The sequence below is a fragment of the Malaclemys terrapin genome, chromosome 25 (assembly GCF_027887155.1).
Source record: "Malaclemys terrapin pileata isolate rMalTer1 chromosome 25, rMalTer1.hap1, whole genome shotgun sequence".
Classification (NCBI taxonomy): Eukaryota; Metazoa; Chordata; order Testudines; family Emydidae; genus Malaclemys; species Malaclemys terrapin.
The window spans coordinates 9,364,883-9,391,600 of NC_071529.1; the positions used below are offsets into that span (position 1 = coordinate 9,364,883).

General features: G+C 58.1%; 3 protein-coding genes across 4 annotated transcripts; 2 read left to right on the forward strand and 1 right to left on the reverse strand.

Annotated features, from left to right (window-relative positions):
• The first annotated feature begins 2,641 nt into the window (after positions 1-2,641).
• On the forward strand, positions 2,642-3,700 carry LOC128829342 (slit homolog 2 protein-like). Its single transcript, XM_054014724.1, has one exon. The coding sequence runs from the start codon at positions 2,642-2,644 to the stop codon at positions 3,698-3,700; it is 1,059 nt and encodes a 352-aa protein (XP_053870699.1).
• Positions 3,701-8,598: 4,898 nt separating this feature from the next.
• On the forward strand, positions 8,599-16,650 carry TMEM101 (transmembrane protein 101). Its single transcript, XM_054014300.1, has 4 exons — positions 8,599-8,759; positions 11,182-11,362; positions 12,055-12,201; positions 14,787-16,650. Exons 1-4 carry the CDS (start codon positions 8,623-8,625, stop codon positions 15,093-15,095), a joined length of 774 nt encoding a protein of 257 aa, XP_053870275.1. The 5' UTR covers positions 8,599-8,622; the 3' UTR covers positions 15,096-16,650.
• A 1,632-nt stretch (positions 16,651-18,282) lies between these two features.
• NAGS (N-acetylglutamate synthase) lies at positions 18,283-26,358 on the reverse strand. Of its 2 annotated transcripts, XM_054014299.1 has the most exons (7): positions 25,966-26,353; positions 22,284-22,558; positions 22,001-22,205; positions 21,262-21,442; positions 20,890-21,061; positions 20,082-20,264; positions 18,283-18,994 (listed from the first exon to the last, which is right to left on the reverse strand). In XM_054014299.1, the coding sequence occupies exons 1-7, from the start codon at positions 26,311-26,313 to the stop codon at positions 18,859-18,861; spliced, it is 1,500 nt and encodes a 499-aa protein (XP_053870274.1). In that variant the 5' UTR covers positions 26,314-26,353; the 3' UTR covers positions 18,283-18,858. The 2 variants fall into 2 exon arrangements, with proteins under 2 accessions (XP_053870274.1, XP_053870273.1); XM_054014298.1 differs by having other exon boundaries at positions 22,001-22,558; positions 25,966-26,358.
• Between the last annotated feature and the right edge of the window lie 360 nt (positions 26,359-26,718).

Sequence of the window (26,718 nt, forward strand, 5' to 3'; positions counted from 1 at the left end):
CTGGGTGCACACAAGCCGGCGGAAATCTATTTCTATGGCTAAGAATCAAAACGCCCAGAAAAGCAGAGTGAGAAAAATGCGGCTTGGGGCCGCTTTAAAGTTTGCTTTTCCGGCTATTCCCCTGGTCTATTGCCGTGTGTTGCTGCCAGTTTGTGTTTGAAGGGTTACAAAGCTGGAATCTCAAGGTCTGTTGTCATTACATAAGGACTGTCTGACCCCCCCTCCCCGCTCCTCCCTGCCTCCATTATTCCTGGCAATCAAAATAGCGATGGGGTGCGATTCTCTAGCCCAGGGCTTGTGGCCTCCCTCTCAGACGTGGGTGTTCTCTGAGTTCCAGCCCCAGCTCCACCTTGGGGATTCAAACCTGGGTCTCCTGTGCCCTGAGTGAGTGCCCCAGCTGCTGGGCTAAGGATTAAAATGGGGGCAGTGTAGGGTGACCAGATGTCCCGATTTTATAGGGACAGTGCCGATTTTTGGGTCTTTTTCTTATATAGGCTCCTATTACCCCCGACCCGCTGTCCTGATTTTTCACATTTGCTGTCTGGTCACCCTAGGGTGGTGGCACCGCCCCAGCTCCTGTCTGGCGAATCTAGGCTGACAAACGGAAACGTTTCGTTTTGATGACGTCGAAACGAACCCTTTGGACCTGTCTGGAAACATCTGTTTTCGTTTTGGCTGAAACCGTTCCACCTTGCCCCGAATTCATGAAATGTTTCAGTCGCCCTGAATCTGCCTTTTTCGGCAGAAGTCTTGGCCCAAAATTTTTGCCCCGGCTCTAGTTATGACACGGGCTATCGCTACAGGACCATGTGGTCACTTTTTTCCCCACTGGACCATTCAGTGCACAGGGTGGACGGTTGCAAGGGGAACCTTAATGCTGCTTTTGCCAAACGGTCCGAGTGCTTGACTTTGCGACCTGAATGACATTCCCATAATGTAGATTTTTTTTGGGGGGGTATGTAATTTCCTTGTTTTTTAAGAAGGAAAAACCAAAGTGTGGGCCTCTAATGCACATTCTCCAGCACTGGCTTCAGGATTTGAATCCAGGACCACAGAACTCTGCCGCTTGAGGTAAGGATTAATTACGCTAGCTGGCCACAGGGGTAGACGGAAGGTGGCAGGGGAGGGTTATTCCGTGTGGCTAGAGGGATGGGGCCAGGGCTAGTTTTTTGTCCCTCCCCACAAGCCCCCAGGCAGGCTGTGCAGATGCAGGGCTTTGGGCACCCTCCTTGCTGCCTCTGGGTGCCAGGGGAGAGCTAGCCACCTCCATCCCCATGAAACACGTCTGTGGCTCTGCCCGGAGCGTGCCTCTCTAGCCTTGCAGACCTGGAACCCAGGGGTCTAGAACCCAGCCCGGAGTAGGGCCTGGTCCCGTCCCCAGCCTGCACGGCACTCAGGGACTAGGACTCCAGCCCCTGCCTATGGGGGACCAGTCCGTCTTCCCCCAGTCTCTGGGATGAGTGTCCCAAACAGGGTAACGCTTTGAACCGGCAGCTGGCTGGCTGGGTGTAATTGCTGCCGATCTGCTGCTGCTAAAAGCAGGAGGGCTGGGGCTGCCCTAGGGCAACTGGCCTGGCTGTGAGACCTCCTGGTGGGCAGGGGCCAGGGGGCAGTGCTGAGCCGTGGGGAGAACACCTGTCAAGAGGAGGACACAGGCCGGATGGGAAGTTGGTTGTGAACCGGAACTGGGGTGGGAAGTGCCCCCCCACCACCAGTGCAGACCAGATTTCCACCCCCAGATCCTGGCATGCTCATCCCCTGCCCCACTAGGGCGACCAGATGTCCCGTTTTTATAGGGACAGTCACGTTTTTGGGGACTTTTTCTTATATAGGCGCCTATTACCCCCCCACCCGCTGTCCCGTTACTTCACAGTTGCTATCTGGTCACCCTGCGCCCCCGCTGCTGCCAGCACACAGGGGCATTTCCCCAGGGCAGCAGCGGATGCCACCAGCCGTAAACTGCCCCCACTGCAAGCCCCAGTGTAGGGGGCATGCCGGGGCGGTGGGGGCAGGAGGGAGCACTCCACACCGAGATTTCAGGCTGGGGCATGCTGGGGAGCAGTCTGATTGACACCGGGATCTGCTTCACCCCTGAATTCAGCCAGGGCACAGGTGGCCTTCACGCTCCTGCCCCCTCCCTGCCACGGCCCCGCACCTGCCGCTGTCCCGAGACAGGAGCATGTCTGTCTGTCTGTCTGTCTCTCTGCTGGCTGGAACGGGCAGCCCTGGGGGCAGCTTGGGTAACCCCTTAACGGCTGCTCTCGCCCCTCCTCTGCCCAGCAGATCTAGCGCAAGGCAAAAGCTGCGGCCCCGCGGGCGAAGCGAGGGGCTGGCCGGCAGGGCTGGAAAGAAGAGCCCGGGAGGTCCTCCCCCAGCCCGAGCACCTATCCGAGCTGTTCCCTCCCCGCTGGATCGTTCAGGGTCCGTCTCCTGCTTTGTCCTGGAAGGAGAAAGGCCAAGAAAGCTCTGGACTCGTCACTCAACAAAGGACTCTTTGTTACAGCCTCCTCCAAGGAAACCTGACCTCCCTCCCCGTCCGTGGGGCGGAAAGCGATCCGGACGGGGCCACTGGCTCGGCTGGGCCCTCTCTCCTTCCGTCGGCGCCGGGGCTCTGCTCTTTGTGGGCCAGTCTGTCTCTGTGATGCCGCCCTTCTTCCTGGCTCTCCTGCTTTGGGCGCAGGCGGCAGGAGCCGCCAAGGCCTGTCCTCACCTGTGCGTCTGCTACGAATCCTCGGATTTCGTGGACTGCCGTGGCCGGCGCCTGGCCCACGTCCCCCGCAGCGTCCCGCACAGCACGTGGCTCCTGGATCTGAGGCACAACAACCTGACCAGCCTGGAGGCGGGCTCCTTCGACGCCCTGTGGTCTATGAAGATCTTGCTCCTGGCCCACAACTCCGTCGGCCAGCTCTGGCCCAGGGCCTTCGCGTGCCTGGGCTTCCTGGAGAAGATAGACCTCAGCCACAACCTCCTGTCCCAGCTGCCTCCTGACTTCTCCGATGAACTGGCCTCCCTGAAGGAGCTCAAGGCGGCCTACAACCGGCTGTTGGCCGTGGGCTATGAGAGCCTGCAGCACCTGGAGAGCCTGGAGAAGCTGGACCTGAGCTACAACCAAGTGGCTTCCATTGAGAAGGGGGCCTTTCGGGGCCTGTCCAGGCTTCGCTACCTCTACCTCCAGTCCAACCGGCTGGGGATTGTCCACAACGGCTTCTTCTCCATGCTCCAGAACCTGGAAGTCCTCTTCCTTGGCAACAACAACATCAGCGCCATCGAGCTGGAGGCCTTCACCTCCCTGCACAACGTGAACCTCCTGGCTTTGACCGGCAACCAGCTCCTCCACCTCAAATTCAAGACATTCCTGAACATCCAGACGCCTAGCACCCACCTCCAGCTCGCCGGCAACCCCTGGGCCTGCGACTGTGACCTCCAGCGGGTCTTCAGCAAGATCCTGAGCGTCCGCCACCTCCACGTGGAAGACTATGCCAATATCACCTGTGCCAGTCCCTGGCAGCTGGCCGGCTTGCCTCTGGTTTCTGTGGATGCCCAGCTGTGTGTGGCCGAGACGGCCACCGTCCTGGTGATCACGGTCACCGTCCTGGTGACGGTCGTTGCCGCCATCGTCATGGCGGAGAGGAACAGGAAGAGGAGCCAGGAGAAGAACTGGAACGAGTCGGACGGCCCCTTCGACCCGCAGGAGAAGTGAGACGAGGGGTGGGAAAGCTGATGCCTGGTGCGTGAGAAGCAGCCGCTTCCTTTCCCTCTGCCTTTGAGCTCTCCTGGATCCGCGCTGACTGGCCCTATTCCTAGCTCCTCGGGACCCAAGCCCGGATGCCTGGTGTGTGGACCGGAGCCGCCCTGCCCAGAGACGTGGCTGCTGCACTGACCCCAGGGGGCTCCCGCTCGGTCCCATCTTGGGCCAGGTCCCCCTTCCTTTCACCTGCTCATTGCCACCAGGTTCTGTGAGCCAACAGCTGCCCTGCCACGCCCCTGCACCCACCTCCCCGGCCTTCAAACCCTCCCTCGGGCACGCCCCCGCCCCACACACGCTGGCCTTTAACAGCTGCCCTCAGGGACACCTCTCCTGCCCCCTGCTGGCCTGTGGGGTGATTGCACAGATGTAGCCAACTGGAACGTAGTGAAGAGGGGGAGGGAGGGAATCTCAAACCCCCCCCCCCCCCCGCTGATGGGAGGGAAAAGGGAACAGTGCTCTGGTTTCGCCCCTCAACTCAGCAGTTCTGGCTCCGTGAGCCCTCACAGCCCTCCCCTACGAGGCGGGGATTATCCCTGCCTTACAGCTGGGGAAACTGAGGCACAGCGCTTCAGTCCCGCCGTTCTCAGCCCCTCCTCTGCTCTGAGCTGGCCTGTTGGAGTTTGGGGGCAGTGTTGCCTTGTGGGAAGAGCTGGTTTAGGGGCGGCTGGGGCTTCCCTTAGCTGCTCCCTCCAGAGGCCAGTGCAGTGGGTGGGGAGCTGCTAGGCAGAGCTGGTTGTCTGCTCCGTGAGTGAAACCTCTTGGGCTGGTGGGGGGCCCTTGACTCAGTGGCCGCGAGGAACCATAAGATTCCACCCACCTGCTCCACATTGATCCAGAGGCCAGGGCTGCCTGGGGGAAGCTGATGGCCGGAGCCTCTGCCTAGCCCTCAGCCCTCCTCCCACCTGGCCCAGCGGTGCTACGAGCCACGCTCCCAAACACGAGGCCCTCGCTGTGCATTCACCCCCTTGGCCAGTCCCGCACCCAGCCGCGCAGCTCCGAAAAAGGCCGCAGCTCTGGATTAACCAGCTGGGGGCCGAGCGCCTGGAGAGTGGGGCTGCGTCCAGCCTGCCAGGAGGCCCGAGCGCCTCTTGGAGGGAGAAGGAGAGTGGGGATTAGGTCAGGTTTGGTGTCACAGATGGGCCAGGCGGCTCTCCTGGGGGGGCAGGTCCTTTGGCCACGGGATTTTACAATTTGTGGGGCGTGAATGATTTGGCAGGGAACGTGGGAGCAGCAGGACAGGATGGGGAGGCAGGCTGGAGGGATTGTGAGACCTGAGAATGTTCAGTGGTTTATCCCAGCTAAGGGCCCGATCCTGCGAGGTGCTGCCTGCCTGGGGCTTCCCCCAATGAGGGGGCCTCTGCATCTTACAGGATCAGGCCCTGAATCGCTTTCCCGTCAGGCCCCTACTAAACTCAGCCAGAGAGCAGTGCTGTGTTTTGAGCCGGTCCCAAAGCTCATGTCTGCCAGCAGCTCTTCGAGCTGGGGCAGGGGCAAATCCCCTGTGAAGTCATCTACTGGGAAACCTGTGTGTCGAGGGGTTCCTGGCTGCTAAGATAATTAACGCTGCTCTTCCCGATGGCAGCCTTGTACGGCCGCCAGGCTGCAGAATCCTGTCGTGGAAAAGAAATAAAATCTGGTTTTCCTGGGTGCGTGTGCGTTATTTACTGTGTGTATCGCACTAGGCCAAGGCCCCCCCAATGCTGGAGCAGGGCCCCCTCGTTCTGTGTGTACAGCACTGAGCACGGAGAGACAGCCCCTGCCCCAGGGAGCTTCCAGGCTCAGGGACGTCGGTTGGCAGCGTTTTCCACTGGTCTCTCCAAACTCTCTTGCCTCTTGGTCCCCCACCAGGGTAGGAATAGAAAGGTAGCACGGCTCAGCATGCAGCGTGGTGAACTGAGACCTGCGTTCTGTTCCCTGCTCTACTTCTGGCCTAGTGGGGCACTTTCCCTCTCTTGCTCAGTTTCCCTATCTGTAAAATGGGCGTAATGACCCTGGCTTCCTTTCTAAAAGGCTGAGACACCTATTTTTGGAAAGGTCTAGGTATTGTTCTCTGAGCACTTGTTAAGTGGTTTGGGATTTATCTCCACCGTGGCCAGGTGAAATCTTATCCCCATTTTACAGACAGGAAACTGAAGGCAAGGGCCACATTTTCCAACGCACTCAACAGGATGGGTGTTGGACACATGCATCCCCATGCCTCTGTGCTTCTAAAAACCTGACCACAGTTATGGGTGGTGACCTCTTGAAAGCCTAACCAAGGTCATGCAGGAAAGCACAGACATGGGCAAACTACGGCCCGCGGGACCATCCTGCTCGGCCGGGGAGCCTAGTTCCAGGCCCCTCCCCTGCTGTCCCCCCTCCCCCACAGCCACCCTGCTGCATGGGCCGCCCTCTGGTCCTCTGCTCCCCCTGGGCAGCGTGGGGAGCGCAGCTGGCTCTGGCTGGGGGTCGCGGCTGCGAGCTCCTGCTGCTGGTAAGGGGGTGGGGAGTGGGGGGTTGGGTAAGGGAGTGGGAGGTCCTGGGGGGCAGTCAAGGTGGAGCTTCGGGGGGGGGGGCAGTCAAGGGATGGGAAACAGGGAGGGTTGGGAATGGGAGTCCCGAGGGGGCCTGTCAGGGGGCGGGGATGTGGATGGGGTCGGGAGGGCAGACGGAGCAGGGGGGGTTGGATAAGGGGGTGGGCTCCCAGGGGGAAGTTATGGGTGGGGGACAAGGAGCAGAGGGCGGTTGGATAGGGGGTGGGAGTCCTAGGGGGGCTGTCAGGAGTCGGGGGTGTGGATAGGGGTCAGGGCAGTCAGGGGACAGAGCAGGGGGGTTAGATGGGGATGGGGGCGGTCAGGGGACAAGGAACGGGGGGGTTGGGGGCTCTGAGGGGGGCAGTCAGGGGGAGGGGACCAGGCTGTTTGGGGAGGCACAGCCTTCCCTACCCGGCCCTCCATACAGTTGCGCAACCCCAGTGTGGCCCTTGGGCCAAAAAGTTTTCCCACCCCTGCTCTAGCCAGTCCCTCTCCGGTTCGCTCCTTGTTGGGACACCCTTGTCTTTGTGGAGTACAGTCTGAATGCCCTGCACAGGGCACTCCCTCAATGGCAACGGGAACTGAGAACTGGTAAGACACCCAGAATGAGGTCAAGTAAAAGTCTAAGCTAGGCAACCCTAATTCTCTAAACCTATCTGCCCTTTGAAAATGTCCTGGCTGGAGCCTGGGCCGTAAGAACAGGCTCCGTATGGAGCCCCTGGGGGACTCCACTTGTTAGCAGGGAGAGTATTGAACTCAGCAGAACTACTCCTGCGTGTAAAGTTACGCGCCTGCGTACGCGCGCTTGCGGCTCAGGCCGCAAGGTAAGTAGCTGGGTTTTTCCAAATTGCCGTACGTGTTGCGCGCTGGGCTGCTTGGAAAACCCAGCTGTAAGCATCCCTTCTGCAAATCTAATGCTTATTTCGGTGCCCAGGTGAGGGCTGTTACGTGGACCAGCACCAGGAGGACTGAACAGAAGATCATTGGTTCCCCCATCCCTCTACCCCCTCATCCCCAATCTAAGCGAGCTCAGATATTATCTGCTGGCATCGCAGCAAACTCTGTGACCTAAAGCTGGATTTACTGCGTTTGCAGAAACCACACACTAAGGGCAGGAAGCCAGCATCCCATAATCCCCCATTTTTAATTAATCCCCCATCACTCTGGCATTCACCAGCTGTAGGAGCAAAATGTAACGTGTTCTTGGCAGGCCTCTGCTCTGTTTCGGTCCATCTGGGGTCCCCCAGACTGCAAAGGGAGACAGAGAGGTGAATTCTCCCACCGAAACAGCTAAAATGATGGTCAAAGCTGCAGGCACCAGGCTGACACGTGAGAGCCCAGGGCCGGGTTTTATTAACCGACTATCAGCTAGAAATACAGGGAGCGCTCCCAGGGCAGCACTGAAGGACGGGGAGAGGAGCGTTACACCTGGGTGGGGACTGAGAGCTGTGACTCCTGGAGTCTGAGCCCCTCTTGGAAGGGGCTGGGGTCTAGGGGGTGGGGATTGGGAAGCAGGACTCCTGGGTTCTGTTCCCAGCCCTTGGCAGGGAAAGGGGTACAGGGTTGGAACCAGGAGGGATGTGGGGGGCGGGGAGGCAGGACTCCTGGGTTCTGTTCCCAGCCCTTGGCAGGGAAAGGGGTACAGGGTTGGAACCAGGAGGAATGTGTGTGTGGGGGGAGGGGAGGCAGGACTCCTGGGTTCTGTTCCCAGCCCTTGGCAGGGAAAGGGGTACAGGGTTGGAACCAGGAGGAATGTGTGTGTGGGGGGAGGGGAGGCAGGACTCCTGGGTTCTGTTCCCAGCCCTTGGCAGGGAAAGGGGTACAGGGTTGGAACCAGGAGGAATGTGTGTGTGGGGGGAGGGGAGGCAGGACTCCTGGGTTCTGTTCCCAGCCCTTGGCAGGGAAAGGGGTACAGGGTTGGAACCAGGAGGAATGTGTGTGTGGGGGGAGGGGAGGCAGGACTCCTGGGTTCTGTTCCCAGCCCTTGGCAGGGAAAGGGGTACAGGGTTGGAACCAGGAGGGATGGGGGGGGGGAAGGGGAGGCAGGACTCCTGGGTTCTGTTCCCAGCGGGGGGAGGAGGGGAGCAGAACTCCTGGGTTCTCTCCCCCCGTCCTGAGGCGGCTGGCTGGTACGGGGGGGGCCCTGTAGCGAGGACACCCCCGCAAGGCAGTGCTGGGCGAGGGGAGGCCCATCGACTCCAGCGTGGCTGGAAGGAGCCTGCGCCCGCCCGCGCATCTCCCAGAGGAACCTCCCGTGGCCGGAACCCCGCTGCTGGCGGGGCGCGTTTCCGGCCGGGCAGGTGTGGGGACGGACGCGAGCGGAAGCGCGCTGCCGGACCGGCCGGGCTGCCCCGCACTAAGATGGCGGCGGCCGGGGCTCGGCGGCGGCGGTTGTTGCGGCTGCTGATGCAGCTCGGCTCGGTGCTGCTCACGCGCTTCCCCTTCTGGAACTGCCTCAGCGCCCTCATGCTCTTCGCGGAGCGGGCCGACGCCCGCAGGTGGGGCGGGGCGGGGCGGGGCAGCATGGATGGGGGAGGGGCACTCAGAGGAGGAGTCAGGAGGGGCGGGGGAGGAGTCGGGGGTGGGGAGGAGCCAGGAGGATTTGGGGGAGCAGTCAGGGGTGCGGAGGAGACGGGTGGGGCGGAGGCAGGAGGGATGGGGGAGGGGCCAAGAGAGAGGGGGGGAGTCAGGCGGGATGGAGTCAGGCGGGATAGGGGAGGGGCCAAGAGGAAGGGGGAGGAGTCGGGGTGGGGTGGAGTATGGGGGGGGCGGAGGGGGAGGAGTCGGGGTGGGGTGGAGTCGGGGATGGGGGAGGGGGAGGGGCCGAGGGGGAGGGGGAGGAGTCGGGGGTGGGGTGGAGTATGGGGGAGGGGCGGAGGGGGAGGAGTCGGGGTGGGGTGGAGTCAGGGGGATGGGGGAGGGGGAGGGGCCGAGGGGGAGGGGGAGGAGTCGGGGGTGGGGTGGAGTATGGGGGAGGGGCGGAGGGGGAGGAGTCGGGGTGGGGTGGAGTCAGGGGGATGGGGGAGGGGTGGAGGGGGAGGAGTCGGGGGTAGGGTAGAGTCAGGGGGGATGGGGAAGGGGCCAAGAGAGAGGGGGGGGAGTCGGGGGTGGGGTGGAGTCAGGGGGGATGGGGGAGGGGCCAAGAGAGAGGGGGAGGGGAGGAGTTGGGGGTGGGGTGGAGTCAGGAGGGTTGGGGAGGGGCCAAGAGTTAGGGGGAGGGGGAGCAGTCAGGGATGGGGAGGAGTCAGGAGGGATGGGCAGGGGCAGGAGAAGGGGTTAGATGGGGAGGAGAGAGTAGACATTAGGATCGATGGAGTCAGGGTCATGGGTGGTGGGGGAGGAGGAGAGGGTTGGGGGTGGGAGTGAGGATGGCTGGGGGGGAGTGGTTGGGGTCATGGGGAAAGGCAGAGTTAAGGGCAGGATGAGAATTGGTCCCCTGAGGCCAGCAGCTGCCTGTGCTACATGCTGTTCCTAGGCATGGGCTGGTTAATGGCCTTGTTTCTGCTGGTGCTAAGGTAACATCAAGGCTCTGCCTTAACCCCGGGGACCCTAGCTCAGGCTCTAACTCCTTCTTACCATATCTCATGGTGCTTAGCTCTTGCTTACGCGAGGTGCCAGACTGGTGGTGGTTAGAGTTGCCAAGTGCCCGTTTTCTAAAGTTCAGTTACTGTGAGGTGGGAGGAGGTGCCTGGTCATTAACCCAGCCCCTGCTCAGCTGGGGGCCACCTCCTACCTGCCCCCAGGCTCCTTGTTAGCCTGCAGCAGCTCCTGTCCCAGCCCTGGAACAGCAGAGGGACCCCAGCTGGGGGCGGGGAAGGTGGAGTGGATCCAGCCAGCAAGGAAGGGAGAGGTGTGTGTGACGGGGTGGATCCTTGGGGGAAGAGGCAGAAAAGGGAGTGGAGCCTAGAGAAGAGGAGGCGAAGGGGGCGGGAACTCAAGGGAAGAGGTGGAGCAGGGGTGGGGCCTTAGGGGAAAAAGGTGGGGCAGGGCCCATTACTGGCAGTTAGAAAGGTGGCAACCCTATTTGGATTGCAATACCCAGATGCAGCTAATGCTGGAGTGGAAACCCTGTAGCACTGCACGTGCCTTTGGGGAGTTAGAGGTGGAGCTTTTCTGATGGTGCTGGGTCACCCAGAGAGGCACTGTGAATGGCCTTTAGCTTATTTTCATAACACGTGGAATGGCAAACTTGGATAATTTGAGTGGCCTCCCTCTCCATTCATGGTAGGCATTGGGGAGGCAGTGTTGCCTAGTGGATAGATCACTAGACTAGGGCTCAGGAGATGTGCGTTCTATTCCTGGCTTTGCCACTGCCCTGCTGGGTGATCTTGGGTATTTTGCTTATTATTATTACTCATGTTTATTATGGTAGTGCCTACGGGCCAACCAAGATGGGCCTCTGTTGTGCTAGGTGCTGTACAAATACAATAATAGACAGTCCTTGCCCTGGAGAACTTATTCTTATTTTTTGAGTGGATTTGCTTCCCCTCTCTGTGCCTGAGTTTCCCCCTCTGTAATATGGGGATAATGATACTGACCTTCTTTGGAAAGTGCTTTGAGATCTGTGGAAGAAAAGGGCTGTATAAAAGCTAGGGATTATTGTTGGATGCGGTTGAGGCATGCTGATGGGATGACCTGGGGAAACTTGCCTTGCCACTATTTGGCCCTTACATACTCCAGGATAAATACAGGACCTCCATGTCCAGGGCTGTCCCTTGGACACTTATTCACAGGTTGTGTGAGCGAGAGAGCTCAGGTTTGTAATATCTCCAGCCTGAAAGCAGAGTTCTTCCTAAGGCAGTGCCCGGACACAGTTGGGCACCCTGGGCTCACATGTGGTTGCTTTGTCCTGCTTACGTGGTATGACTTGATTCCTCAGATGCCCAACTGGATTGAAACTCCTTCCTTGTCTCCCCCTAGGAAACCTGACATCCCCGTCCCGTATCTGTACTTGGACATGGGGGCAGCGGTGTTGTGTGCCAGCTTCATGTCCTTCGGGGTGAAGCGCAGGTGGTTTGCACTGGGAGCTGCTCTTCAGCTAGCAGTCAGCACGTATGCGGCGTATATCGGGGGCTATGTGCACTACGGTGATTGGTTGAAGGTGAGGGGTTCATTGGAGTTCCCTGGGTGGCTGATCGGCTAGGGGGCAGCTGCCTCATCCATTCCCATGCCAGCCTCGCTTAGTAACCCTGGACTGTTTGGCCTGTCTGAAATGAGTGTAGATCTCGGTCCAGGCCCCCTGGCACTAACATCCAAGTGAAGCTAGTATCCTCATTGAGCCTCCTTGTTCGCTCTTTCAGCAGAGAGGGCAAGGAATTAAGAGGCCATAGAGACTGAATCGCTCCCTCGCTCCTTGAGATCAGGACGATGTAAGGGGAAACTTGCCCTGTAATGCCTGGGTTGCATCTGCTTTGTAAATAGAAGAAGGCTTCAGTCTCCATGTTAGTATTTCAGTGAGAGCAAAAATTATCCCCATCGCCCTTTTCTTCCCCCTCCACCTCCGCCCCCATTTTGATCCTGCTAGTCCGCTATCTCGTGGCCAAAGCAGCTGCTTCAGCAAGATTGCATTGCGCACCTAGCTACAAGCCTACACACTTCCTTCCTGACCTCAGCTGATGATCAGCTTGTGCCCTGAAATGTGAAGATGAGAGGTCTGTATCCAGTGTAATGCCCCTGCAGATGTCGTTTTCGTGTATCTAAATGCCTCGTGCTTTTATTTCTTTTAAGTTTATGGGGCTCCTTTTCATTTCCCAGTCCCTAACTGATGTACACACTGTGTGATTCCCCCTGCAGGTGAGGATGTACTCACGAACTATAGCTATCATTGGTGGGTTCCTGATCTTGGCGAGTGGGGCTGGTGAGATCTATCGTCAGAAGCCACGGAGCAGGTCTCTGCAGTCCACCGGGCAGGTCTTCCTCGGCATCTACCTCATCTGCGTGGTATGTACCCAGCGGGGCAGGAGCTGGCTGGTGCCACGGTGGACTTCCATGCACAGCTCTGCCGTTGCTAGCCAGCGTGCGTTGGCTTGCAGTGAAATCACCAGAGCACGGGGGGTGATCAGAAAGAAACTGGGATTCAGCACTTTGTCATGTGGCTGTGGCCGCAATTGGGAAAGTGTGGGTGTTGGAGCAGCTTGTATCACAGCTGGGGGGAGATCAGACAAGGGGGGGATTCTCTGTGGGGCACAGGTGGCCACTTAGGGTGCCCCTTGGACTAAAAGGGGTTGTTGCCAGAGGAACACCCCAGCTGCCATGGTTACTGGCCAGCCCTGACCTACTTACTCTACCTGAAGGTGCCTTTGGGTGTCACATTGGTTCTAGAATTCTTTGCACCTCCTTTGGACACCCCTGCAGCCTCCTGCAAAGGATTCTGGGGTGTTTAGAAAGCCATAGCACTATTTGCATATGGCTGGACAGAAACAGAGGCAGTTGATTGGATCGGTGGGAGGACCATCAGCTTCCATGATCCCCTAAGACCAGCCCTGCAGGGTGGAGGAGGCAGAGAAATGGAGATAGTATTTTGGTACCAGTTATACCCTTAGTCTTTGTGGCTATTATGTGATTGTGTAGCAGGCACTGTTCCTTCCTGCTGAGGCTGTATTAAACCAGAACCCCCAGCATGACAGCAGGGGGCACTGTGCCACTGCCTTTCAGAGGGGATGGAAAACTGGCATCCTGATCCCATGGGGCTTCGTGCAAAAGTCAGCTATTAACCTTAGTCTCCTGGCCAAATTCCAGCCTGAGGATTAAACTATAATGAGATCCAACGGCTAGAAGTTGACGCTAGATACATTCAGACTAGTAATAAACTGGCAAATCTCGAGTAGGAGTTGGGAGGTTATTTGACCTCGGTATTTGGCACTGGTGTGATTGCTGCTGGAATACTGTGTCCAGTTCTGGTGCCCACAATGCAAGAAGGATGTTGATAAATTGGAGAGGGGTCAGAGAAGAGCCATGAGAATGGTTAAAGGGTTAGAAAACCTGCCTTATGGTGAGAGACTCAAGGAGCTCAGTCTATTTAGCTTAACAAAGAGACGATTAAGGAGGTACCTGACCACAGTCTGGAAGTACCTACAAGGGGAACAAACACTTGATAATGGGCTCTTCAGTCTAGCAGACAAAGATTCAGTGTCTGGAAGTTGAAGCTGGACAAATTCAGAATGGAAATAAGCCATGAATTTTTAACAGCGAGGGTAATTAACCACTGGAACAATTTGCTGAAGGTTATGGCGGATTCTCCATCGCTAGAAAATTTTTCAATCAAGGTTGGCTGTTTTTTCTAAAAGATCCACTCTAGGTCAACCACCAGCCGACTCGAAGCAGGAATTAATTCCGGGACGTCCCGATAGGCTATGCCGGAGGTTGGACTAGATGATCCTGATGGTCCCTTTTGGCCTATGCTCTCTGAATTGCATTGGGCCTCCTTCCGTTTCAGCTGGTCTCCTGCACCCCTATGCTGCTGTGCAGTGATTGGGTGCGTGCAGTGAAGCAGCTGCTGTCACGCACACAATCCCCAAAGCCTTTTGGGAGGAAAGGCTGTGGCTATGTCGACACTGCATTTGGGGGGTGTGATTGCACTACATGTCGACATACCTGAGCTAGCTTCAGTAATGAAAGCAGTGAAGCTGCAGCAACATAGAATCATAGGACTGGGAGGGACCTCGAGAGGTCATCTAGTCCAGTCCCCTGCACTCAAGGCAGGACTAAGTATTGTCTAGACCATCCTTGACAGGTGTTTGTCCAACCTGCTCTTAAAAATTTCCAATGATGGAGATTCCACAACCTCCCCAGGCAATTTATTCCAGTGCTTCACCACCCTGACCATTAGGAAATTTTTCCTAATGTCCAACCTAAACCTCCCTTGCTGCAATTTAAGCCCATTGCTTCTCGTCCTATCCTCAGAGGTTAAGAACAATTCTTCTCCCTCCTCCTTGTAACAACCTTTTATGTACTTGAAAATTGTTATCATGTCCCCTTTCAGTCTTCTCTTCTCCAGACTAAACAAAGCCAATTTTTTCAATCTTCCCTCATAGGTCATGTGTTCTAGACCTTTAATAATTTTTGTTGCTCTTCTCTGGACTTTCTCCAATTTGTCCACATCTTTCCTGAAATGTGGCTCCCAGAACTGGACACAATATTCCAGTTGAAGCCCGAGTAGAGCGGAAGAATGACTTCTTGTGTCTTGCGTACAATACTCCTGCTAATATATCCCAGAATTATGTTTGCTTTTTTTGCAACAGTGCTACACCATTGACTTATATTTAGTTTGTGATCCACTATGACCCCCCAGATCCCTTTTCGCAGTACTCCTTCCTAGGTGGTCATTTCCCATTTTGTATGTATGCAACTGGGCAGGGGGCCCCTGGTGTATGTACCCAGGGTCCTGGCCGGGCAGGGCTAGATCAAAGCTAGCGTGGGTATGTCTAGCCGTGCTGTAGTCACACATCCTGATTGCAGTACAGACATATTCAGTGTGTATGAATTTGCTCCTACCTCTTGGTTTACTGTTCCACTGCGCCCTACAGGCCTATTCCCTCCAGCACAGCAAAGAGGATCGTCTGGCTTACCTCAACCACATCCTAGGTGGCGAGATCACCCTGCAGCTACTCTTCATCCTCTATGGGGTGCTGGCCCTGTCATTCCTGTCCGGTTATTACATCAGCACGGCCGCCCAGATCCTCTCGGTGATCCTGCCCCTGGTCATCCTGTTCATTGATGGGAACCTCGGCTACTGGCATGACTCCCGGCGCGTCGAGTTCTGGAACCAGATGAAACTCATCGGGCAGAACGTTGGTATCTTCGGGGCTGTCATCATCTTGGCCACGGATGGTTGAGATGGGACAAGTGGGGGCAGATAGGACAGGCCTGGGGGAGGGCTCTGCAGTTCGGGGGAGGGGATGGGAGTAGGTTTTTTTAAAATCACCATTATTTATTCTTTTTTACTACTTTTAAAAAATTCCTAGTTGATTTTTTCCCATTGACGGGCCAGGGGACTCGGTGGCTGCCTTTCTTGAGCACGTTAGTCCTTCATTGCACTTTGACAGGTGTTTTAAGCACAGCCCTATAGCACCTCACTCTTCTGGCTCTGTGTAGCAGCAAAGGGGACATTGTAGAACAGCTGCCCACAGGGTCAGACTAGCTCAGTGGGTGTGTGAGCAGCGTAATTCCTCTGCGGAAAGGAGGAGTGGATCCTGGAAGCTTGGGAGTCCCCCTGGGGAGCCAGATGATTGGTTACTGGAAAGATGCCAACAATGAACTGAATGGGGGACTTCAAAGCCACCCCTTCATCGTCTGTGGTGAACTCTGCACATTGGTTGCAATGTGTGGGGTGTGTGGGGACCATTGTGTGTGTATGTGGTGGGTGGGGACAACGGTAGTAATAATCTAGCTCTTATTTAGTGCTTTGCATCAGTAGATCTCAAAGCGCTTTACAAAGGAGGTCAGTGTCATCATCCCCATTGTACAGATGGGGAAACCGAGGCACAGAGCGGGGACTTGACTTGCCCAAGATCACCCAGCAGGCCAGTGTCCAAGCCAGAGTAACCGTCCTCCATTCGTTACTTAAGCTGGTTCTCACTGTGCTTCTAACTATTGCCTGTGGAATTTCATGGGGTTACAAAGGAACCCTGCTCCCCGAAAGGATGCAGTGCTGTGGAGAGGAGCGATTTCAAAGGGGAACAGCCCTCAATGCTCTTGAGAGGGAGAAGGAAGCTGCTTCGGAGATGAGAAGGGAATAATTTTGCCTCTTGCCCCGCTCCCGCTCTGTGTGCATCCGTCCATGCTGCCTCCCGTCCATCAATGGAGCATGCATGTGAATCAGTTGTGCATTGGCTTGTCTCCTAGCACAGCCCGATGGAGGGAGCAGATGGACACTGCTTTACAACCGGACAATCCTGCCTGCCAAAGCCTGGAGGAATGAACAGTAGAGAGGGGAGCCGCTACCTGTCCCCCCAAGAGAGGTGGAATTTCCAGAGTGCTGGGGTGGAGTGAGAGTGAGGAAGGGAAGCTTGAAAGGGGGGAAAAGTCCAGTTCCCAACCCTCTGAGGATCCCATGTCTTACAACCCTGGTCAGGGTTGTCAGGGACAGGTTGGGAGACTGCGCTCCATGTTGTAAGGTGACATGCTGCCCAGAGACAACTTGCCTTTGCCCCCTGAGGGCCTCCTGCCCCCAGGTTTGGTTTGCCCTTTGCTGCGGGGCTAGCTAGCATGCAGGATCTCTCTAGCTCTAGTGCCCTGCCCGCCTAAGGAGAGCGCTCAAACACGGTCATTGTCTCAACTGCCTAGATCAAGCCGTCCACTTGGAGCTGCTGTTGCGTCTTCCCTTTTCTCTAAACCACTTTCCCCATCATGTATTTCTGATGATTAAATGAGAAAAGGCTTTTAACTCCACCCCTTGAGTTTTATTTCTTACCGGAACATTGTTTGGCTTTAATCAAGTCAAGCCAAACCCTACGGTACTTCTCCGTCCTCGTTACTGTTATCTGAGCACCTCACAAGCTTTACTATGTTCATCCCACACACATCTCTCCCCCCCGCCCCGAGCCATGTCTATTAACCCCATGTTACAGATGGGGAACTGAGACTCAGAGGCCCACAGTAATCCAGGGTGTCGGTGGCTATGGAGGGAACAGACCCTGTGTCTTCCGAATCCAGGCTTGTGCCCTAACCACTGGGCCATCCTTCCTGTCTTCCCCCTAATCACAGGCACGTGAACAGAGGAAACTTCAGCTGCCTTTCCGCTCTAGAGCCAGGTCAGATCTTACTTAAGCCACCAACAGAGATGCTGGCAGGAGAGACGTATAAGCCAGAATTTTTTAACCTAAAGTTAGACACCTAAATAAGCAGGCCGACTTTGAGAGGTGTCGGGCGTCATTGGAGTACCTAGTACCTCCCAGATACTTAAGGATTTGTCCTCCACCACCCCTCTGAGGCACAGCAGTGTTGTTATCCCCATTGTACAGATGGGGAACCGAGGATGAACTGCCTTGCCCAAAGTCATGCAAGAAATCTGTGGCAGAGCTGGGAACAGAGCCGAGGTCTTGAGTCCTGCTGCCCAGTTCCTCTCCTGCCTGAACAATGTCTCCCATCTTCTGCTTCATATGCACATCGCTTTTAGTTTGTGCCTAACCAGTTGAAGCTACGGTACCTGTACATTTCCTCTCGGGCTTACTAGTGCCTAACTTTAGGTTAAAAAATTCTGGCTTCTACGTGGGTAGTGCTGGCATTTTAAGAGTTCATTGCAGGCTCATGGCACTTAACCAGACAGGCTCTCCTTTAACCCTGCCATTGATGATGGTAGTTCTTAAACAGATCATTTCAGACTTCCTGGTGCTTTACTGGCTGACTAGCAAGCGTTCACGGTAGATTCATGGCAACTATCTCGCAATTGGACGTTTAAATGTTTCACTGCCAGGGATGCTGGTGATGGACGACGAGTAGGTTTGTGATCAGGGTGAAATGTTCAAAAGTGCCCAGGGGACTTAGGAACCTGTCGTTTTCAAAAGTTGCTCGGGCGCCTAAGTCCCACTGCCAATAAGACGTAGATTTCTAAGTCACTTTTTTTAAATGGGCCATAGGCTGCTAAGTCACTTAGGCTCAGATTTGGACAAGTATTTAGGCATTGCCGTGCTCAGTGAAACCTAATTGATTTAGGAACCGACATCATTTTCAAAAGGGATTTAGGTGCCAAAATCCCATTGAGAGTCAGTAGGATTTAACCTCTTAAAATGAAGTTTAGGTTCCTAAATCAGTTAGGTGTTGCAATGCCGAGTGCATCAATGCCTAAAGACTTTTACAAATGTGGGACTTCGTCCCTTCTGACAATTTTACCCCGTTTACGTGTGGGGGTTTTCAAAGGCACTAGCTGGAATTTCACTGGTGGTTTGGTGTCTGCGGCCCTTTGGCCGCTCTGAAGTTCCCAGCTGACATTTGTCAATCAGTTCTGGTCATGCACTGGTTACGGAGAAAGCAGTAAGACCCTAACATCGCACTGTTGGGATAGCTAAAGAAAGGCGAGACACCTTGAAAAAGAAGCCAAAATCACATTAAAAGTCGACGCTTTCCAGCTACTCTTGTCTGGTTTCTGCTGTACACGTTGTATGTGGAACTCCACAGCCAGGCTGCCGGCTCCTATAAATATAAGCTTTGTGTGTGTGTGACTCCTACTTGCTGTTCCACAGGATTGTAAGGAAAGATGTCGCTGCTCTTTTTACACGTTCGTTAATAGCGGTCCCATTTTATAGGTCGGGAAAGTGAGGCACAGAGAGGGGAAGTGACTTTGCCGAGGTCCCACGGTGAGTCAGTGGCAGAGATGAGACTTGAACCCAAGAGTCCCGACCTCCTCGCTCTAACTTCTCTTGACAACAGTCCGCACAACACAGGCTTTGCTAGCACTTTTTTAGGGAAAAGCGGGGTGCTGAATTGGCAAAGAGGGTTCTTTGTGCCAATCATTCCTCTGGGTGCAGGAAACACCCCTGGGGCTCTGTGCATGGCTGGCCGTTCTGAGCTCTGGTTCTTCTTATCCAGTCTTGATGTACGAAGGCCTGATCCTCCCAAGCCCAACCTGCTCCGCTCTCACTCTGCCCTAGAAAGATCGCCCTATGGTTTGCAGAATGAGTCTGGAATGGATATTGCGTGGTTCACCAGCTCGTAGGAATCCCGGATGTCGGACAGGCCAAACCAGAAGAAGATCCATTGGTGGTTGGTGAAGCTTCCATCACTGTGCTTGAAATACCTGACGGGAACAAAACGAACGCTTACTCCCAGAGCAGTATCTGCATCCCGTAGAGCAACAAGAGCGTCCATGGATACAATTACAGGGATAATACTGGGTCAGACTTGCCACCTGCTGTATCTAAGAGTATCTGAGTCCCTCCTAGATATCAGTGATTGTATCCTTGCAGCACCTCTGTAAGTAGCATAGTAGTGCTAATTCTGTTTTACTGATGGGGAGGTCCAGAGTGAGTGGGAGGGGGTTACAGGTCAGGGTTAAGGGGCATTGGCAGGGTGGCGTGGGAAACCTAGGCCTGGAATGGTAAGGGGTGGTGTGGATCAGAGTACAGACGCACCAGCAGAGCGGTGGAGGGGCCCAGCCCTGGTGTAGCAGGGGTGTTGCACTCAGGATTGAGATGCACTGCCAGAGCTGGGTGTGTGTGTGGAGCAGAGCCGCAGGTAAGGGTAAGAGGCATTGGCAGAGCTGTGTGTGGGGAGCCCAGGGCTGGAATAGCTGGGGGGCTGCAGGGCAGGGTTGTGGGGAATTGGTAGAGCTGTGTGTGGGGAGCCCAGGGTTGGATTAGCTGGGGGGCTGCAGGACAGGGTTGTGGGGAATTGGTAGAGCTGTGTGTGGGGAGCCCAGGGCTGGATTAGCTGGGGGGCTGCAGGACAGGGTTGTAGGGAATTGGCAGAGCTGTATGTGGGGAGCCCAGGGCTGGATTAGCTGGGGGGCTGCAGGACAGGGTTGTGGGGAATTGGTAGAGCTGTGTGTGGGGAGTCCAGGGCTGGATTAGCTGGGGGGCTGCAGGGCAGGGTTGTGGGGAATTGGCAGAGCTGTGTGTGGGGAGCCCAGGGCTGGAATAGCTGGGGGGCTGCAGGGCAGGGTTGTGGGGAATTGGTAGAGCTGTGTGTGGGGAGCCCAGGGCTGGATTAGCTGGGGGGCTGCAGGGCAGGGTTGTGGGGAATTGGTAGAGCTGTATGTGGGGAGCCCAGGGCTGGAATAGCAGGAGAACCATCAGTGCATTTAAAACTTGAGCCCAGAACAGATGTGCATCTGTGTCGGCGTCCACCCGGAGGGTGGCATTCCCAATGGTCTCCTTTCTACCTACCAGGGGTTAATGGGGTTGGTGACGCGAGACCGCCAGAAGAGGGTCCTGAGGTCCTGCCGTATGCACTCCCACAGCATCTGGCCGGAGCCTTGGCTTTTCTTGGTGGAGCTGACCACAAACTTGTCCAAGTACGGCATGCCGCCCAGGACCGGCTCCTTCGTGATGATGGCTGCTGCGTTGTAGCTGGGTGACAAAGGGTAGGGTGAGCCGCACGAGCAGACTCTGCTTGGCAGGGAAGGCGTCCAAGAGGAAGGGAGGAGATTTTGCACCTTCTGTTCTCCCTCCCTCGCTCCCCTGGGCCCATGCAGCTAGGACAAGGGTTACCCCAGCTGTCCGCTTGTGGTAGCTCTCAGGCACTACAGGAAATAACCACTTTGTGCCTGGCTTTCGCATGGCCACAAGGTTCGGAGGCTCTGGGGTTTGGGTCCGTACTCTACAACAGGAGCCAGTTGGGAAGGCTGGAGCGTGCCTTTTGCAGGCCTGTCTCCTGTTGCGTGTGAGGCTAGAGGCCTTCGCTGGCCCCCGGTGTGAGGTGCTGCACGTAAGGAGAGACAACCCCTGCCCCCAAGAGTTTCCTGTCTAAACAGACCAGGCGGAGAAAGGGGGACAGGGAAGGTTTTCAGATCTCTGGGATACAAGACAATCCCCAGAACTAACGGCCTTCAGCCAGATGTTAGGGTCACTCTGCACCCCAGGGGCTGCCCCTAGAAGTGGCTGAATAGGGATCTCTCCCCTTCTTAAATATCCCGCTGCCTGCCTGCTCCTAGAGCTCCTGGGCCCAGCAGAGACGCGCCGGGGGCCTCCTTACCCCTCTGAGAAGTAGATCGAGTGCAGCCTGGGCCGTATGGAAGCCAGATAGTCCCCTCGGAGGGTCTTCCCGAAGGACGTGTTGATCAAGGAGACCAGGCGCTGCTGGTCCAGCTCCTCCAGCCTCTCGGCCCGCAGCATACGCTCAGCGTTCCTGAACAGGGTCCCCGAGCCTGGAGCCAAAGGGAAGAGCCAGGGCTTTGCTCACTCGGACGGTCTTCCGCAGAGCAGCAGCGCTTTGCTTCCTGCTCCACTCGCCGGCGCTAATTCTCCAGCCGAACTCAGCTCCCCCGTCCTGTCCGCCCACCCTGAGAGAGCGAGGCAGCATCTGTGCCCATCGGGGCAGGGGCAGGCCCCGGGGGGCCACGCTCACCTTTGTTGCTGAAGATCTCGGCGAGCAGCGTGCCGGCAGAGGCGATGACGGCGGAGGCCTCGTAGGGCAAGCGGCTCAGCAGGTCGATGATTAGCCTGACCTGCTGCTGCTCCTTGTGGCCCATCCACTGGGCTTTGGTCACTAGGTCCAGGTCAGCGGGCAGGTTCACGTTCCCCAGCACCTGCAAGGCCGGGGGGGGGCTCAGCAAGGGGATGGGCGAGGTCTCCATGGGTTAGGCCCTTCTGCCCATCCCCTGCTCCATGCCGGCTGCCTCCTGGAATGGGCCCAGCCCAGCTGCTGAGCCCAAGTGCAGGACACAACGCAAGCATGGGGCGTGGTGGGGAAGGTTAGCTCTTGTTCCCGCCGTGGTCAACCCCGGTAGAGGGGTGCAGTGCAGAAGGGTGCTTTGACCTTCTCCCAGCTGACGGGCAAACCCAGCAGCAGCTGGAGGCCTCTGCAGCCCCTCCCCACGTGTACGTGCCTGCCCTCCAGCCTCGCCCCCCTTGTGTACAATGCTCCTCAGCGCCGTCTCCTGGCTCCCCGGTCCATGCATGGGAGGAGGTGACCAGGAGCTGGGGAGGGGTGAAGGGAAGGGTGGGGGGCCCCAGGAGGCAGTCGGGGTGTGGGAGTGTATCCTGGAAGGGGCGGGATGGGAGCCCATGTGCCGGCACGCGCAGTAGCAGCAGAGGGTGGGTGAGTCGGCGTCTCCTGTGCCAGACCCTGCGCTGCCCTTACCCACCTTCTGCCCGGAGTTCCTGATCCCCCCCGTCATGTTCAGGAAGATGATCTTGGTGGGCAGCAGCGTCCTGGAAATGGCGGCGGTGACCTCGACGGAGTCCAGCAGCAGGGACTGGCGGCCGCGGGTCTCCCCGACGGGGCAGATGATGGGGATGTTCCCGGACTCTAGGCACCACTGCAGCAGGTCGCTGTCCACGGAGATCCCGCTGGGAGCAGAGAGAGGGGTGTTAACGGGAGCCCTCGGGCCGGTAAGGAGAGCCAGGCCCGCAGGCTCAGCGGCTGACCTGGAGTTGGCGGGCGACTGCTCCGCTCCTAGCACGGCGCCGGCCCCGAAGAAGGGCATGGTGGCAGCGGAGTTCTGGCGCAGGGCGTCCGTCAGGGCCTTGCAGTTCTGGGTCAGCAGCGCCTTGGTATCCCGGAAGGTGAGGGTGTCGCTCAGGGAGCTCCGGGACGGCAGCCCCAGCACCAGCAGGGGCTTCATGTCCATGCGCTGTAGGAAGGCCAAGCTGAAGGCCAGGCTGGTCACGGTCTCCTTGCAGCGGGAGACGGCCTCGTCCACCTGCCCAGGGGAGAACAAGGGAGCCGCGTGTCAGGGCCCCTGGGCACCGAGCGCCTGGGGGGCAGCCCGGGCTCCGCGTTAGCCCGTGGCAGAGCCGCTCCTATTGCCCTGCGAGCACCTGCGGGCGCTGGGTGGCTGTGAGCTCGGGGCCTGGCAGGGCCAGGCAGAGCCCTGGGGTGGGGGGTGATGTGACTGGGGAGATCGGGGCCCTGCTGCAGCCAAAAATTCCCCTCCCTGCCTCCCCTAATAGACTGTTCTCTCCCCTCCCCCACTACAGCTATGGTCCTTCCCCTCCCCACCACACTACAGCTATTGCCCCTCCCCTCCCGCCCCCTCCCCATTACAGCTATCACTCCTCACTCCTCCCCTCCCCACTACAGTTATCACCCTACCCCGCCCCTCCCCACTACAGCTATCGCCCCTCCCCTCCCCCTGCCACCCAGCCCCTCCCCGCCCCACTACAGCTATCACCCCCTCTCCTCTCTTATCAACCCATTCCCTCCCCTCCCCCATCAACCCATCCCCACCCCAATCCCTGTAATGCTTGGTGCCCTTTGTCCCTAGCAAACGCTGTTATCAGCGGCCCTTATCTGGACCCTTGCTATCAGGCACAGCTGGGCTGATCCAGCCCTGTTCTTCACTGGAGGAATGTTTACGAGGACTTGTGGCCAAGGCTTGGCCAAAGACTGCTGCCCTCTCCCCCCCCCCCGCACCCCGCCAGGTGTGTATGGGGCGGGAAGGGAGGAAGTGGTGGGAGAACCAGCAGAGGGCCCCGCTGTACTGCCTGGGCCATTAACCCCCGACCCCGCGTGCCAGTCAGCCATCCATCCCTAAAGCCCAACCTGCTCCCTCCTGTGATATCGGAGCAGACAAATGGGCCCATCTGGGCCAGGCTATCGGGTCCCTCTAATCCAGCATCACAAAGGAGACCCAGGGGGTCATCTGGACCCAGATCCTGAGGCTCCTAACTCCCATAGTTGTCAGTGGAAGAAGATGCATCTGATGAAGTGGGCTGCAGCCCACGACAGCTTATGCTGAAATCAATTTGTTAGTCTCTAAGGTGTCACAAGTCCTGTTCTTTTAGTGGAAGTTAGGAGCCTTAAATGGGCCCTAGCCATGTGACCCAGTGAAATCTAGCCGCAGTACTGATCCGGCCCCCTCCCGGCTTTGACAGATTTCTCCTCCCAGCACCTGTGAGGCAGGCCTGTGATCCCACAGCACAGGCAGGGAGTAGGGTGACCAGATGTCCCGAATTTATAGGGACAGTCCCAATTTTGTTTTTTTTTTCTTTTATAGGCTCCTATTACCCCCCACCCCCATCCCGATTTTTCACACTTGCTGTCTGGTCACCCTAGCAGGGAGCCACGGCCCAGCAGGGCTAAATCCAGCTTCTCAAAGGCTTTTCGGGACCTATCTCCCATGGAAAGCAACAGGAGTTAGATCCTCAAAGCTATTTCGGTGTCTAAGTGACATGCCCTGGGTCACATAGGAAGTCTGTGGCAGAGCAGATAATTGAATGTAGATCTCCTAAGTCCTAGGCTACAGCCCTAGGCAGGGGTCACCCTTCCCTAGCCCACTGGTCTAGCGAGGGCGGTAGCCTGCCTGTACCAGGACAATCTAGTTCAATACCCCATCTTGTGGTGTTTGCCTCTATAACAGGGGAGGTCAAACTTTTTGGCCCGAGGGCCACATCGGGGTATGGAAATTGTATGGCGGGCCATGAATGCTCACGAAATTGGGGGTAGAGGTGCGGGAGGGGGTGAGGGCTCCAGGGTGGGGCCAGAAATGAGGAGTTTGGGGGGCGGGAGGGGACTCTGGGTTGGGGGGCGGTGTGTGAGGGCTCTGGTGTGGGGCTGGGGATGAGGGGTTTGGGTGCAGGAGGGGGCTTCAGGCTGGGACCGAGGGGTTCGGAGGGTGTGGGGGGGAATTAGGGATGGGGCAGGGGGTTGGGATATGGGGGAGGGGTGTGAGGGCTCTGGCTGGGGTTGCGGGCTCTGGGGTGGAGCTGGGGATGAGGGGCTTGCGGTACAAGGGGGCGGAGCTGGGATTGAGAGGTTTGGAGGGGGATCAGGGCTGTGGCAGGGGATTGGGGTGCAGGGGGGCTTAGGGGTGCAGGCTCTGGGTGGCGCTTACCGCAAGCAACTCCCGGAAGCATGTCCCCACTCCGGCGCTGAGGCACGGCCAGGCGACTCTGCGTGCTGCCCCGTCCGCAGGCGCCACTCCTGCAGCCCCCATTGGCTGGGAACTGAAGCCCCCATTGGCTGGGAGCTGCGGGGGCAGTGCCTGCGGACGGGGCAGCACGCAGAGCTGCCTGGCCATGCCTCCACGTACTACGGAGGGGGGTCATGCCAGCTGCTTCCTGGGAGCCGCGTGGAGTGGGGCAAACCCCCGACCCTGCTCCCCGGCGGGAGCTAAGGGCTGGATTAGATGGGTCTGACAGGCCGGATGTGGCCCGTGGGCCACAGTTTGCCCACCCCTGTTCGATAACATCCTGAGGCAGAGAGTTCCACAGGTTAATCCCATGTTGCTTCCAACTCTGTTTCCTTTCCTCTCGTTTGACTTGGCTGCCTTTTTAATTCCGGTTCCCCTTTTAGTTATTAACTGGTTTATAACCAGCTACTTGAGAAGCACATTTTTTTTCACCCTAAAGTATCCTATTCATTTTTGGGGGAGAGGGGGTTGGGGAGAGAACCTTAACCCTGACCTGTCTTGTAAAATACTGTGTGTAAGTGCTTGGGTGGGTCAGAAATGATGGAGACAGCCCAGATTCATAGATTTTTAAATCTCTGCAGCGCCATCCCCAGCATCTCCCAGGCATCCACCCCTGTTGCCCCCACTCTGCAGCCCCCCGGGGCTTTGGGGCTGTATCCACCCACCGCTTGCCCCTCCCACCCACAACCCCCCTGAGTCTGGTGCCCCCTGGCTGGGTCCACCCCACCCAGCTGTGCCCGCCCCCCCGATGGCTGCCCCATTGCAGCTGTGGGTCCGGTGCCCCCTGGGCCGTAACTCCCCCCCAGCTGTGGGTACGGTGCCCCTGGCCATGACCCCCACCCCCCAGCTGTGAGTCCAGTGCCCCTGGCTGTGCCCGCCCCCTGTTGGCCATCCCACCGCTGCTGTGGGTCCAGTAACTCCCCCCCCGCAGCTGTCGGTCTGGTGACCCCCCGCCCAGCTATGGGTCCAGTGCCCCCAGCAGTGCCTGCTCCCTACCCAGCTGTGGGTCCAGTGCCCGTGGCCGTGACCCCCCCTCCCAAGCTGTGAGTCCAGTGCCCCCGGCCGTCCCTGCCACAACCCCCCCCCCTGGCCGTCCCACTGCAGCTGTGTGTCCCCCCCCCGAGCTGTGGGTCCGGCGCCCCCTGGGGCCGTGACTTCCCCCCCCCCCCCAGCCGTGGGCCCAGAGCCCCCCTCACCTCGATGACGGCGAAGGGGCGGCCGCTGGCATGGCCGAGCGCCTGGAACTGCGCCAGCCAGTGCCGCGCCTCGCCGGGGCTGCCGCCGCACTCCCGGAGAAAGGCCTGGATGTCCCGCCGCACCACGGGCGCGGGCACCGCCCCGCCGCCGGCCGCCGCCCCGACCAGCTCCAGCCGGGCGCCCGCCAGCCCGCCGGGGCTCTCCCGCCGCCGGCCGCCCCTGCCACAGCTGCGGGGCTCGGCGGCGCCCGGGCGCTGGGGACCGCGGCCGCTCAGCACCCGCGGGACGGGCGCGCACAGCAGGCGGCCGGCTGAGACCGCCGCGGAGCCGGCGCTGAGCGAGCCCATGGCGATGCTGCGGGCAGGCTGCAGTGGGGCGAGGGCGACACCCGAGGCCTCCCCCGGTCCCCGCCCCTTCACTCCAGGCCCCTCCAAGCAAATCAGCGGCCAGCTTCCGAGGTGCCTCCCCTCCTGGGCGCTGGCCCCTGGCCGACCTGGGGCTGTGCAAACAGCGGCTTGAGCAAGCCCAGCGCGTGCTGCCGGGCCGGGAGCCAGAGCCAGGTGCTCTGGGGGTTGGGACATCCCGCTCCCTGCACAGATCAGAGCCTGTCCCACCCCTGCTGGGGCTGGGGGGGCTTGTGCCAGCTCCCACCTGCTAAGGCTGCCCGGGCGCTTTCCCTTTCCACTGCTTCTGCCCCAGGCTTGGCTGGTGTGTGCCAACCTCTCCCAGGCCTGACCTGAGAGTCCCGGGGC

Excerpts from the sequence above, each read along its gene's own strand:
- LOC128829342 (XM_054014724.1), top strand. The coding sequence starts at position 2,642 with ATGCCGCCCTTCTTCCTGGCTCTCCTGCTTTGGGCGCAGGCGGCAGGA.
- TMEM101 (XM_054014300.1), top strand. The coding sequence starts at position 8,623 with ATGGCGGCGGCCGGGGCTCGGCGGCGGCGGTTGTTGCGGCTGCTGATG. Across the intron at positions 11,363-12,054 it reads ACTACGGTGATTGGTTGAAG|GTGAGGATGTACTCACGAAC; the intron begins GTGAGGGGTTCA and ends TTCCCCCTGCAG. Across the intron at positions 12,202-14,786 it reads GCATCTACCTCATCTGCGTG|GCCTATTCCCTCCAGCACAG; the intron begins GTATGTACCCAG and ends TGCGCCCTACAG.
- NAGS (XM_054014298.1), bottom strand. The coding sequence starts at position 26,313 with ATGGGCTCGCTCAGCGCCGGCTCCGCGGCGGTCTCAGCCGGCCGCCTG. Across the intron at positions 21,062-21,261 it reads CGAGATCTTCAGCAACAAAG|GCTCGGGGACCCTGTTCAGG; the intron begins GTGAGCGTGGCC and ends CTTTGGCTCCAG. Across the intron at positions 18,995-20,081 it reads ACCAACCCCATTAACCCCTG|GTATTTCAAGCACAGTGATG; the intron begins GTAGGTAGAAAG and ends TGTTCCCGTCAG.